This window comes from Aptenodytes patagonicus, unplaced genomic scaffold, assembly GCF_965638725.1.
Source record: "Aptenodytes patagonicus unplaced genomic scaffold, bAptPat1.pri.cur scaffold_74, whole genome shotgun sequence".
Taxonomy (NCBI): domain Eukaryota; kingdom Metazoa; phylum Chordata; class Aves; order Sphenisciformes; family Spheniscidae; genus Aptenodytes; species Aptenodytes patagonicus.
In genome coordinates, this window is record NW_027472023.1 from 449,577 (window position 1) to 462,374 (window position 12,798).

General features: G+C 64.7%; 1 protein-coding gene across 1 annotated transcript; it reads left to right on the plus strand.

Moving 5' to 3' along the window:
* Positions 1-8,612: 8,612 nt before the first annotated feature.
* LOC143173415 (molybdate-anion transporter-like) lies at positions 8,613-11,734 on the plus strand. The gene is given in 5 exon segments (XM_076363633.1): positions 8,613-8,620; positions 9,569-9,750; positions 10,584-10,712; positions 10,715-11,461; positions 11,464-11,734. Coding segments are annotated over 5 exon segments (1,122 nt in total). The 3' UTR covers positions 11,520-11,734.
* Positions 11,735-12,798: the final 1,064 nt, after the last annotated feature.

Here is a 12,798-nt window from a genome sequence, read left to right on the forward strand (position 1 = left end):
TCCTGGCAGGAGCAGGCAGCCCCAGAGCATGGGGGCTGTTTGCCCTACTGCCCTCCAGCCGGGCAGCCCAGCAACCCCAGTCTGTGGGCACGGCCCTGCCCCTTCTCTGGGAAGAGCCGAGCGGGGCCAGGCTGCTGCCCCGGTGTCAGGCCAGAGGTCTTTGTGTCCCAGGGGTGCTGTGCAACGGGCCAGACCTTCCCAAGTGCTGAGCACACAGGAGCCTGGTAGCAAGCGAGCTCCTAAAGGGATCCCTGGCAAATATGTGTCCCAACCTTGGGCTTTGGTAACAACAGTGTTCCCTCTCTTTTAGACAATGCAACACCCGCCAGAAGGGCAGGAGGGTCCTGAGGCTCCTTTTCCTGCTGCTTCCCCTCCTGTTGGGTGAGTATCCCTGACCAAAAATGGTCCTCTCAGTCCTGGAGAGAGGGACCAGCTCCTGAGGAAAATAACCATCTCTTGACAATGTGACCCACAGCTGCTGTCTACCGCTGGGGCTCAACGGTGTGGGGAGAGGGAGCGTTGCGGGTAAGTGTCTCTTGCTGTGGGGAAGCCAATGCCTGTAAAGGCCGTGGCTCTGCCCTCCTGCCTCCCCTGGGAACATGGGACGTCTGGTCAAAAATGCCCATCACGGCTGAGGCGGGAGGGGTGGGGGGTGGGGGGGCACTTCTGTTCGTCCTTCGGTCTCCATGTTCGTTCAACACAGAGACAGATCTTCCCAAGTGACCTCCGCAGGGTGGCAGGCTGAAGCGCGGAGCACTTTGGCAGAAGGTGCCTTTGCTGCCTGCATCCCTCTCGGAGAGCCTGGGGGGGCAGACGGAGACCCAAAAGATGCTCTGCTGAACGTGGCTGGTTAAAGAGCCCAACCTTCGTGTCGGGGTCTCTCCAAAGTGACTCGAAGCAGCAGGACATTCTGCCAGCTCTCCCTAGGGGAGTGTCCTTTGGGGAGCCCTGGCAGTGCTCCTCGTGCTTGCTCCAGCGGAGTGTCTCTCCAAAGTGTCAATTTTGGCAGTCAACAAGCTACTTAAGGAGTCCATCCCGCCCCCTCTTTGTCTTGCAGGAGGCGTCAGGGCTTTCTGAAACGGAGCTGCAGTCTCTGGGGTAAGAGCACTTTCTCGCCCGGGAACGTGTTCTGTGGAGCCGTCTCAGCTGGCTTCGTGCTGCCTGCACTCACTCGCCTCGCGTCCAGGGCCCCTGACCTTCCCCGTCTGCTACTTGCGGTGGCAGAAGGGAGCCATTTGTAAACCAGAGGAAAGAAAGGGTCTGGGGGACAGGGGGTGACCCAAGGCCCGGGGACCCTTCTCTGCACAGTGTTTGGAGCCTGCCTGCAGGGGCTGGGCAGCTGCTGGGCAAGACCTGCTTTCCCTTTGCCTCCAGGAACTCACAGGCTTGGCTGGAGCAGAAGACGTGGGAGCTCAAGGAGACGGTGGCTCAGGTGTCTGCTGCGAGGGCAACCATTCTTCAGGCAGTGAGAGAGGTCCTCGGAGACCATGGTGTCCAAGAGGAGAAGAGAGAGGTGAGGGTGCTGGGGGCAGATCAGAGACCTCGCTGTCTTTCTGGCCTCCCTCCTGCTGCTTCCTCTTGGCACTCTCAAAGTCGGCACCTTTGCCGACGGGTCTTGCCTTGCATTTTCTGACACAGAGGCGCTCCTTGGCTCTGTGCTAGGACTCGGTGTTCATGCGGAACGGCCCGTGCATGTGTTTGTGTTCACTGCCATTCCCATTTTTTTTTTCCCCCCAGGAAATTCTGCAGCTGACCCAGGCGGCAATTAAGAAGGTGCTTGAAGGCTACGTCCGGATGCCGGACTGGGCTCTGGAAGCCATAGGTATGCAGACAGGAAGTCTCGCTGCCCTCCGTTTGTGTGTGGCACTCCCCCAAAGTCTGCCAAGCTCTGCTTTCAAGCCTGAGAAATACATCCTAATGCACTGCTTCCACTCCTAATCTCTGGCCTCCTTCATGTCAGGTGCCACCATTGATGCGGAGAGGACATCCAAGAGTTATGGTGGGCAAGGCAAGATGACCTGGTGGCTTTCTCTGTTCGGCTTCTCTTCTGCAAACCCTCCAGAGGCAATCTTGCAGGTATCACAAGGGAAGTCCTGACTTGTGGTTCACCTCCTTGCTTTTGGATTGGCAGACCAAGCGCACAGCACTTCCCTTCAGCCCGGCCCTATCGCTCAGCCCTGCAGGCTGCGTCGCATTCCTGACCCCTGCGATCCCTGACAGCACTGCCCTCCCATCAGGAGGGGGACCGAGCTGAACCCAGCTTCCGCGACCTGCCCACCACCCTTGGTTGCAGTTTGTCCTTGGCAGCCCCACTGCCATACCGCATCTCTGAGGGTCCCTTTCCAGAGGGGGTGGGAGTGGTGGGGGCTGCTGAGCCACGGAAGCCGCGAGAGATGCTCCTCTGGGCCCCGGCCCTGATCTGGTCTACCAAGTCTGAAGCAGGGTCCCAATCTGCATTGGACCGTGCAGCTGCAGCGCAATCTTTGAAGGGCAATGGGGTGAGGTACACTGGGGAGACCTGCCCTGTCTCTGCAGGCTCTGAGAAAGCAGAGCTGGCTTGGGAAAGCTGGAGGAGCCCAGAGGTTTTGTAGAAACACTTCCATATTGCCCTGCTGCCCAGCGACTTGTACTCATTTACGAGCAGGATCGCAGCCCACAGGCAAGGCAAAGTCTCTGCTTCTGGCCAAACAGGCAGCTCTGTTGGCTCTTGGGCTGCCTTGCCGCTGACGGTCATGGCTTTCTGGTTTCAGCCCCGTATTGCCCCTGGCAGCTGCTGGGCTTTCCAAGGATCTCGGGGCCACGTGGTCGTCCGGCTGCCTGAGCAAATCTGGCCAACGGCTTTCACCATCTGGCATATCTCGGAGGCAGTCTCTCCTTCCGGGGAAGTCAGCAGTGCCCCCAAAGAGTTTGCTGTCTCTGTAAGTCTTTGCCTTGTGCTTCTCGGGGGGGGGGGCCGGCCCCAGGGAAAAGCTGTACCAGAGACGTGCTTCTCTCGGCGGCTGCTCTCAGACATGTGTCTGGGGCTGGCTGCTGCAGAGCACCGCATCCCCTGGGGGGCCACTGGGGACACGTGGGGGTTCTGTGCCTCTGGGGGCTTCTTCTCTGCTTCATGGCCAAGGATCCTGGAGCACGTGCTGAAAGCACCCTGACCCAGAGTCAGCCTAAGCTGTGCTAGACTACCGCTAGAGCCGAGGGAGGTGGGGAAGGGTTCCCGGGTTCGGCCTCGGCGTGCCCTTTTTCTGACGCCCTGTGCGAGCCTGACCTGCTCCTTTTGTCTCTTGTCTTTGAGGGAGTGGATGAGGCAGCGGCAGAAACTCTCCTGGGAACGTTCACCTACGACGTGCACAAGGAGATCGCTCAGACATTCCATGTGCAGGTACCGCAAGAGCTGTGGGCAGGATGCCTGGGAAGAAGGCGGGGTTGTCTGCAAGTCCTTGGAGGAAAGAGTGCGGAGGATCACCCCAGCCAGCCTCTGCTCTCCCACGCTCCTTGCTCCTGCAGGGAAGACGGCAAGAGGAGAGCAAATGGGGCTTTGCTCTGCTGACCGAGGCAGCTGCCCCACCTTTGCAAGGTGGGGTGGTTCCTTTTCCTTCGGGTAGCGCAGAGAAAGCAGCAGTGGGAAGGGGCCCAGGCAGGGAAACAGTCCCCCTCGGGGGAGACGGCGGGAGGGAGGATGGCAGATGTCTCCCCACCCCCCCCGCAGTGGGATTCTCCCCGCATCCCGCAGCAGCCCAGGCAGCAAAGGGCCTCCGGTTTCCACAGCCCCCCTCAGCAAGCCTCTGAGGCCAGGCCTTTGCTTTCTGGGCACAGAGGGCTCCTCCGTGGCCCTGGCAAAGGGGGATCTGGTTGACCTTGCTGCCTCCTTCGTCAGGGCTGCTGTTTGGTCCTCGGCAGGGGGAGCACGGGTAGAGGGGGCTCCGGCGATGTGCTGTGGCTCTTGCCACCTGTGTCATGATGGCTCCCCCCATTTCTTTACAGAAGGAGCTTCCCAGGACCTTTCGCTACATCAAATTCCAGGTGCAGAGCAACTGGGGAAACCCAGAGTACACCTGTGTGTACCGAGTACAGGTTCACGGGAAGACGGCGAGCCACAACGACCACCCGCAGGCCCAAGAGCTCCTTTAGGAAGAATAATAAAGCAAAGATGATGTGTGGCAGCTCGACTTGTGTATGTTCCTTGCAAATGTTCTTCCAGGGAGCTTCCAACAGCTTGCGCCGCTAGTGGGGAAGGGAGCTTTCTCCCTCAGGAGAAGGATGCTCGTGGTCCGGGCTGCAAGGGACAGGGCAGGGGAATGGGGCTTGAAGGAGAAGCCCCCGCTGGTCCAGCTCCAGCTTGCGCAGCCCAGGGTCGCTCACCAAAGCTCCAGTGTCACTGGGAGAGCAGAATCACAGCCCCGGGAAAGCTCTCCTGCTGGCAGAGAAGAGGAGTGAGGCAGGCCTGTCTGCAAGGCCCTGTGCCCTCTCTCCATAGGCAGTGGGATGCCCGTGCCAGTGGTCCAAGGGCATTAGGCAGCTTCGGACTTCTCCAGGATGTGATGTTTCAGGATTTCTTTTTTCCCTGCACTGCGGGGTGGGCAGGGGGGCATTTTGGGGTCCACCAGGGAGATGTACAGCAGAGCCAAGAGAGATGCCCAGGCCCCTCACCCCAGTCCGGAGTGGGGGGTGTTTTGCCCAGCACAGAGCAAGCTCCCACAGTGGTACTCGAAGAGGGTGGTTGGAAATAGCTGAGAAATTTGCCCCCTGCTCTGCCTGACCCCTCTCCTGTCCCCCAGGAGACGACTTCTGTTCCTCGCAGCTTCGAGCAGACCTCTGCCACTTGCAGACATCTTTCTGGCTCCTGTCCGCTCCTCCAGCCTGCTCGGGAGAGCCCTTTGTCTTCTCCTATGCGGCTCAACACATCTCTGAGCAACTCGGGACTCCTGGAAGCAGCTCTGCACAACTCTGAGCAGCTCCCAGGCTCTCCTCCATGCCCCCCAGGCCTGGGGCAGGACAGGGGCGGGGGGTGGGTCTGTGCAGTGCTGGGGTGCTGGGGGTGCCTGGTGCCAGCCCCAGCAGAGGCTGGGCAGCACCCTGGCTCCCTGTTGGCCCCCTGGGGGATTGCCATGCCGGCCGAGGTCTCTTCTCACAGCCCAGATGCCCACAGTGTCCGTAGCAGGGGGAAGACGGTGCAGGCAGAGGAGACCGATGAGTCGCTGCCGCAGGAGATGGTGGCTGTGCGGCTGGTAGGACAGACAACCCCGCTGTGGGCCTTGGGGAGGGAAGAGTCTGCACTGTGCCCGGGGGACATGGGGGCACTGATCTCAGCAGGGACGAGGGAGGGGGTCTGAGCCCCCAAACCTCAGCCACCTCGCACAGCCCAACACATGTCCCTGCTGTGCCTTGGCCTGTAGGAGGAGCAGCGGGCTTCAAGGAGGCATAAGATCACTTCTTGGCTGAGGTGAGTTTCCCGGGGGGCTCGGGGTCGTAGGCCACACTGACACTGGTAAAGAGCTCGATGCTACAGTAGAGCAGCTGCTTCACCATGAGCTTCTGTTTGACGCTGTCAGGAGGAACCTGCAGAAGGGAGGGAAGGAGAAAAACAGCATTCGTGGGGCCCGGGCAGCACCAGGCGCTGCTGCTTGACGGGGACACCGGAGAGGGACCCTCTGCTGATGGATTAAGGGGAACATCGAGCCCGGAGCGGGGTTACGAACCCTCCAGCTGCTCACAGAGGCTCTGATCGACCACACTACGTGGTGGCCCCACTCCCAGCCCCTGCCTTACCCTCTCCAGCAGCTGGTGGAGGACACGGCAGTGACCCTCGGTGAAGGCACAGAGGCTGAGCACATCCTCCCAGCCAAAGGGCTGCTGCTTGCTCCTCTTCGCGTACTCGCCGAGGGAGGAGACGATGAACTGGCAGCTCTCAGCCAGCACCTGAGGAAGCGCTCCAAGGCCTGGGATAAGGGCAGCCCCGCGGGGCAAGCACTCTTGGCCAGCACCTGGCTCAGCTGAACCCCGGCCTCCGGGAGGGACAGGGGGTCACCGAAAGACTTTGCGGAGCTGCCGGTGGCCCCCAAGAAGCCCCTCACGTCCTTTACTGCCTCCTCAGCCTCACTGTACCCGCCGCTCTTGCAGAGATGCCGGCACTGCTCCAGGTGAGCTCGAAGAAGCAGAGGGATTGCTGGAGGGTGGGCGGCCTCATCGCCTCCTTTCGCAGAGCCGCGAGCAAGCAGTACCCGAGCTGTCAGCTGAGGAAAGCCGAGGACGGCACCCGCTGGGCTTCGTACAAGGTGGCAGCTGACTGCTGTGCCGTCTGGGAGGTGAAGAAGGGGGGTGCAGTGGCAGCAAGGCCGCCCCATCCTCCTCCAGCAGCAGGAGGAAGCGCAGGGCTCGCAGATGGACTGAGAGGATGGCTCTACCCTCCTCCTGCGGCCGGTCAGGCTCGGCCAGGGCGTCCGCCCCTCTCCAGAGCACGCTGAAGCTGCTGTAGGCAATGTCCATGAAGTCCTTGGAGGGCGCCTGGCCGGGGCGGTAAGTCAGCAGCTGGGCACGGAGGAGGTCGGCCACCCTCCAGCAGGCATCGCCGCTTCCCTGGCCGGCCGCGTTCCTCCACCGGTGGTAGAGGATCTTCTCCAGGTAGAGGGGAGCAGGCTGTGACACAGCAGTCAGGTAGCCCCGGCACGCCTCCTCGGCCACGGCCACCAGGCTGGTGGCATGTGCCGGGCAGCCCCCGGGCTCGGCCATCCGCTCGGCACAGATCCGCAGGACTCTGTCGCAGACCTGGCTTTTCCGCAGCCGGGAGGCCTGGCTGGAGTCGGAGGCGGCTCCAGGACAGCAGCAGAGGCGTTCCTGGGGAGGGGAGGGTGTCAGAGCCACGGCACCCAGCCCAGGGCCCTCTGGGGGAGGGTTCCCACCCTGCGGTGCTGGCAGCGGAGCCCCCCGGTCCCCCGCTCACCCTTAGCTCGGTGAGCAGCTCCTCTATGTCCTCCCAGCTGTCCATCCGGGCAGCAAAATCAGCTCCTTTGAGGTGCTTCACATGTGACACCAGGCTGGTGACTTGGGGGCGGGCTGGGGCGGGCAGGGAAAGGTGTGGGACCCCCACAGCTCACAGCCCCCCTCAGGGCTCACAGCCCCCCCCAACACTTGCAGCCCCTCAGTGCTTGCAGGAAACTCCCAGCCCCATTCTCCAGGCCCCCTAATGCTCGCTGCCCCCCACCACACCATTCTCCAGCCCCCTGGGAGCCCCCAGCCCCACTCCTCGGCCCCCCTAAGGCCACACAGACACACACACACCCCAGCCCCACTCCTCGGCCCCCCTAAGGCCACACAGCCTCCCCCAGACCCACTCCCCAGATGCTCACAGCCCCGCCGCGGCCTGGAGCGCCCCCCCCAGTCGCCCTCCCCGGGACCTGCAGGTCCCCCCCACCCCAGCCGTACTCCTCGGCCCCCCCAGCCCCGCTCCGCGGCCCCCCGTGTCCGCGGCCCCTCAGACTCACGCGCCGCCGCCGGTGGGTGCAGGCCCCGCCGCGCGCCCCGTTCAAATCTCCTCCGCAGCCGATCAGCGCGCGGCTCCACCGGGCTGCCCGCGCGGGGCAGGCCGGGAGTTGTAGTCCCCGCCCCGGGGGCGCGCATGCGCACGGCGCCTCCTGCGACGGGGGTGGCCGTCCATGCAATGGAGTCGGTGTGCAAGGACCCCGTGCAATGGGGGGGTTGGTGTGCAAGGACCCCCATGCAATGGTGGCGATTGTGCAGGGACCCCTGTGTGAGGAGGGGCGGGTGCACGGGCACCGTTGTGTAATGGGAGCCGGTGTGCAAGGCCCCTGTGCAACGGGGGATGGTGTGCAGGGACCCTCGTGCAACGGTGGTGATTGTGCAGGACTGCCGTGCCATGCTGCTGGTTGTGAGGGACCCTCGTGCAATGGGGTGTTGGTGTGCAAGGACCCCCCGTGCAATGGTGGTGGCCGTGCAGGGACCCCCATGCAATGGGGGGGTCAGTGTACAAGGACCCCGTGCAATGATGGTGATTGTGCAGGACCCCCGTGCAATGGTGGGAGAGTGCACGGGGACCCTCGTGCGATGGGGGGTCGGCGTGTGGAGACCCCCGTGCAGTGGGGGGGCCAGTGCTGATCCCCCCACCCCCCCAGGCCCCATTGCCCGCCCCCTCCGTGTCCTCAGCCCCCCCCAGCCCCACTCCCCCTCCCCCCTCGGGGCCCACAGCCCCACTCCTCGGCCCCCCCGTGTCCGCGGCCCCTCAGACTCACGCTGCTCCGCTGCCGCCGCCGTTAAGGCCCGGTTGGGTTGGTAACGGGGGGGGGTCGGTAACGGGACCCCGGCAGGGCCGGGGAGAGCGGGAAACGGAGTGCGCGGGGGTGGGGCCTGCGCGGGGTGGGCCGGGGGAGATGGGGAGGGGGCACGAATGGGAGACCGGGGGGAGACCCGGGGGGGTACAGACGGGGGCACATGGGTGGGCACACACGGGTGGGGGCACAGGAGAGGGGGCACGCGGGAGGGTGCACGCGGGGGACCGCGCGGGTGGGCACGAGGGTGACACGGAGGGAGACACGGGAGGGCACACGGGGGGGGCACAGGAGAGGGGGCACACGGGCTGGGTTTCGCGGGGGTCCACACGGGGGATGCACGGGTGGGTGCATAGCGGGGTGCTCACGGGTGGGTACCCACGGAGGGGTGCAGGCGGGCTGGGGCACACGGGGGGGCTGCCCACTGCCGCCCGTGGGCGTGCCCCCGGGGTGAGCTCCGTGCAGGCACCCCTGCGTGTTTTTGGGGGTCACGGGGGGGGGCGGTGCCCCCTGACTGCGCGTCCCTGCCCCCGCCTGGACCCCCGGGCCTGGGCAGGGCCACCAAGGACACGAGTGTGCCCGGCCTCAGCGCCGGAGGGGGGCCGTGAGCCAGGAGTGCTGGCTTCCCGCGGGGGGGAGGGGAGCTGACGCGGGGGGGGAGGGGGGGCTGGCCCCGCGCCGACACCCCCCCCCCCCGCCCCCGGACAGGGTCCTGCTCCCCCCGCCATGAATCAGCAGTTTGGGGGGACGGTTCCCAGGGCCGGGCGTGTCCGTTCCCCCCCCGGCCTCCGTCCACCTTAAGAGCCGCGGGCAGCTCCACCTTAACGCGGGGGGGGGGGGCGTGTGCGTGCGGGGGGGGGCGGGGGGCGGCTTCCCTCCCCCCCCCCCCATCACCCGGTACCGGGGCTGCAGCGGCGACAGCAGCGCGGTCACTGGAGCAGGGGGCAGCAGGAGCGCTGCGGAGCATCCCCCGCCCGGCGCCGCCCTCCCTCCTGCATCCCCAGGCAGCATCCCGCATCCCTGGGTACCACCCGCATCCCCGGGCAGCATCCTGCATCCCTGAGCACCGCCCAGCATCCCTGAGCAGCATCCCGCATCCCCGGGTACCACCCGCATCCCCGGGCAGCATCCTGCATCCCTGAGCACCGCCCAGCATCCCTGAGCAGCGTCCCGCATCCCCGGGTACCACTTGGCCCTCAGGCTGTAACCAGCACCCCCGGGTACCACCCGCATCCCCGGGTGACATCCCACACCCTTGGGTACCAGCAGCACCCTTGAGCCCCCCCCCCCAGCCTCCGGCCCCCCCCAACTCTTCTCGACGCCCCCCCCGGGTCCCCCCCCCGCCATGACCGAGCCCAGCACCGAGTGCAGCATCAAGGTCCTGTGCCGGTTCCGGCCCCTCAACCAGGCGGAGATCCTGCGGGGGGACAAGTTCCTGCCCGTCTTCCAGGGCGACGACAGCGTGGTGGTGGGGGTGAGTGCGGGGGGGGCACAGGGACCCCCCAGCCTCGGGGGGGGGGATGGGGGCACGGCCGGAGGTGGGGGGATAGCCAGGTTGGGGGGTAACTGGCCTGGGCGGGGGTGACAGTCAGCTTGGGGGGGGCAGAGCCTGTTTGGGGAGGGGGGGGGGGAATCGCCCTGGGTGTGGCCGGTGCCCAAATGGGCCCAGCACCCCCCCCCCCCCGGGGCGTTTCCCCTGCCCCCCCGCATGCCCCTCCCTTACCCCCCCCCCCATTCCTTTTCTGAGGTTCCCGGCACTCCCAGTTTCCCCCAGTCTGGCCCAGTGCTGGGGGGGCGGGGGGGTTGTTTAAAACGAGCGGGACGCCCTGACCCCCGGGGGGGCCACGATCGGGCCTGAGGGCAGCACCGGGAGGGGGAGGGGGGGTGTTGCCACAGATCCTGTCCCCCTCCCCCACCCCACCCCGCTGCGGCCCGGCCCTTTGTTAGGGGGTGAAGCCGGGGGGGGGCTCAGGGACCGCGGCCAAGCCCCCCAATATAACGACCCCCCCCAACACCCCCCCCATGCACAGGGTGGGGTATGGGGCGGGGAGGGTTCTCCACGCAGGGTGTGCGTGGGGGGGGCTGCGTGGGGTGGTTGTGCGTGGGGGGGGTGCGTGGGGGGGGGTGCGTGACCGTCGGCGGCCGAGGTGGGCAGTTGTGCCTGCGCCGTGCTGTGGCGGTTGCGGGGGGCCGGGGGGGCGGCGGTGTGGGGCAGGCTGGTGTTGCCGGCTGTCCCCGTGTCTGTGTGTCCCCGTGTCCGCGTGTCCCCGCGGTACCAGCAATAATCAACCAGGGGTTTGTCCGCAGCATTGCTCTTCTCTGCCTTCGAGGTGTGGTACGTCCACGAGCACGTGGAGTGGTACGATTTTCCAACCGAGTGGATCGACGTCACCTTTTCCCGAGCGGCTTTTTGGACCAACATCATCGCCGTGGGGGCTGGGGAGCAGCCAATTTCTTCACCAAGGGGTTGGGGTTGGGCCTGGTGGCCCCGTTCACGGTCTCCATCCCCCTCCTGGTGCTGTTGGGGGTCTTTGCCATGAAAAATTGGGATGAAAACTACGGAAAGAAACGAGCTTTCTCCAAAACCTGCGGCGACGGTTTGAAGTGCCTCCTCTCCGACCGGCCCGTCCTTCTCCTGGGCACCATCCAGGCTCTGTTTGAAAGCGTCACCTACATCTTCGTCTTCCTCTGGACCCCCATCTTGGATCCCCAGGGCGCTCCCTTGGGCATCGTCTTCTGTGGCTTCATGGCCGCCAGCACGCTGGGCTCCTCACTCTACCGCCTGACCATCTCCAGGAGGTACCACCTCCAGCCCGTCCACCTCCTCTCCCTCGCTGTCCTCCTGGTCTTCTTCTCCCTCTTCATGCTCACCTTCTCCACCAACCCCAGCCAGGAGAGCCCCGCCGAGTCCTTCCTCGCCTTCCTCCTCATCGAACTCTCCTGCGGGCTTTACTTCCCGGCCATGGGTTTCCTCCGATGGAAAGTGGTGCCGGAGAGGGATCGCCTGGGGGTGATGAACTGGTTTCGCCTCCCCCTGAACTTACTGGCCTGTCTGGGTTTACTGGTTCTCCACGACAGTGACCGTCAGATGGGCACCAGGAGCATGTTCGGTGTCTGCGCAGCCATCGCACTGCTGGCGCTGCTGGCCGTCGGCCGCCTCTTCGCCCTCAGTCGCCACGACGCCTCTGCTTGCCCGCGCCGCTGGGACAGGACGACGCTGCCGACGCCATGCCCGAGCTGTGACGGGGTCCCGTGACGGGTGTCACCCCCCCGAGGGACCGCAGAGGGGACGTGGGAACACCCTGACCCGCTGCTACGGGGTGAGCTGCCCCCCTGGGTGGCTGGTGACCCCCAAAACATCCTCATCCCCACTGCCTCCATGGCGGCAGGGGGGGGCGGAAGCACGCAGGGAGGTGTAGTCCCTCTTTTAAAAAAAGAAAACAAAATAAAAGGTGTTTCTGCAGATCCCTGTCCCCCTCCACACATTTTTTTGGGGGAACTTGCTCCGGATCTGCCCCCTGCCCGGCATGGGGGTCTGCACGCGTGCAAGTTTCACGCTGGAACCTCGTTGTCCTGAGCAGCGGTGTGCAGAGCCAGGCTTGCACAATTGTCCCTGGTGCACGGGGGTTTCTGTGCACACCAGGGTTCCTGCTGCACAGTCGTCCCTGGTGCACGGGGGGAGTTTCTGCATCGACCGGGGTTTCTGCTGCACCAACACGTGGCCATCCCGCTCTACACAGAGCCGTGTCCCAGCACCTCGCTGCACGCTGATCTGCAGGCACCCCCTTGCACACCGTGTGGCACACACCCCCTTGCACACTTCCCTGCACACCAGCGCTGCGTTGGACAGTGATCCCAGCACCTCGCTGTGCACCAGCAGCCTCGTTGCACGCCGGTCCCTGCACACCTGGGGCACAGGAGTCCTTGCACACCCACTCCCTGTTGCACAGGCGTTCCTGCACACCCGCTCCCTGTTGCAGAGGCGTTCCTGCACATCGTAAAGGTGTTGTGCGCTGGTCCCTGCACACCAGCACCCTGTTGCACACTACCTGCGTGCACACCACCAGCCCCCTGTTGCATGGGGGTCCCTGCACATCCATGCCTGTTACATGGGGGTCCTTGCGTACCTCTGCCGGGTGCACGGGGGCCCTTGCACACCCACACCCATTGCAGGGGGAGGTCCCTGCACACCGTTACGGATTTACGCACGTCGGCCACTGTAACAGGGTCCGACCCTGGGGTCCCGCTGGTTAATGTCAGGTCCGAAGCTCGAGCTGGGTGCCTCCGTAGAGGGACCCCTACCCCAGATTGCGCCCCCCAGTTACACCCATATGTCCCGACCCAACGTCGGGAGAGGTTTCGATATGAGCCCGAGAGAGAGCTTAAGCCACAAACGAGGTCAAATGCCGTGTACCCAAGACAGCTTTTTATTATCAAAAGTAGAAGTTAGTAGCGACAGGATAGAATGGAATAAAAAGACAGAAGTTAAGCAAGCATTAGGGACAGAGTTGCAAGGATAGTC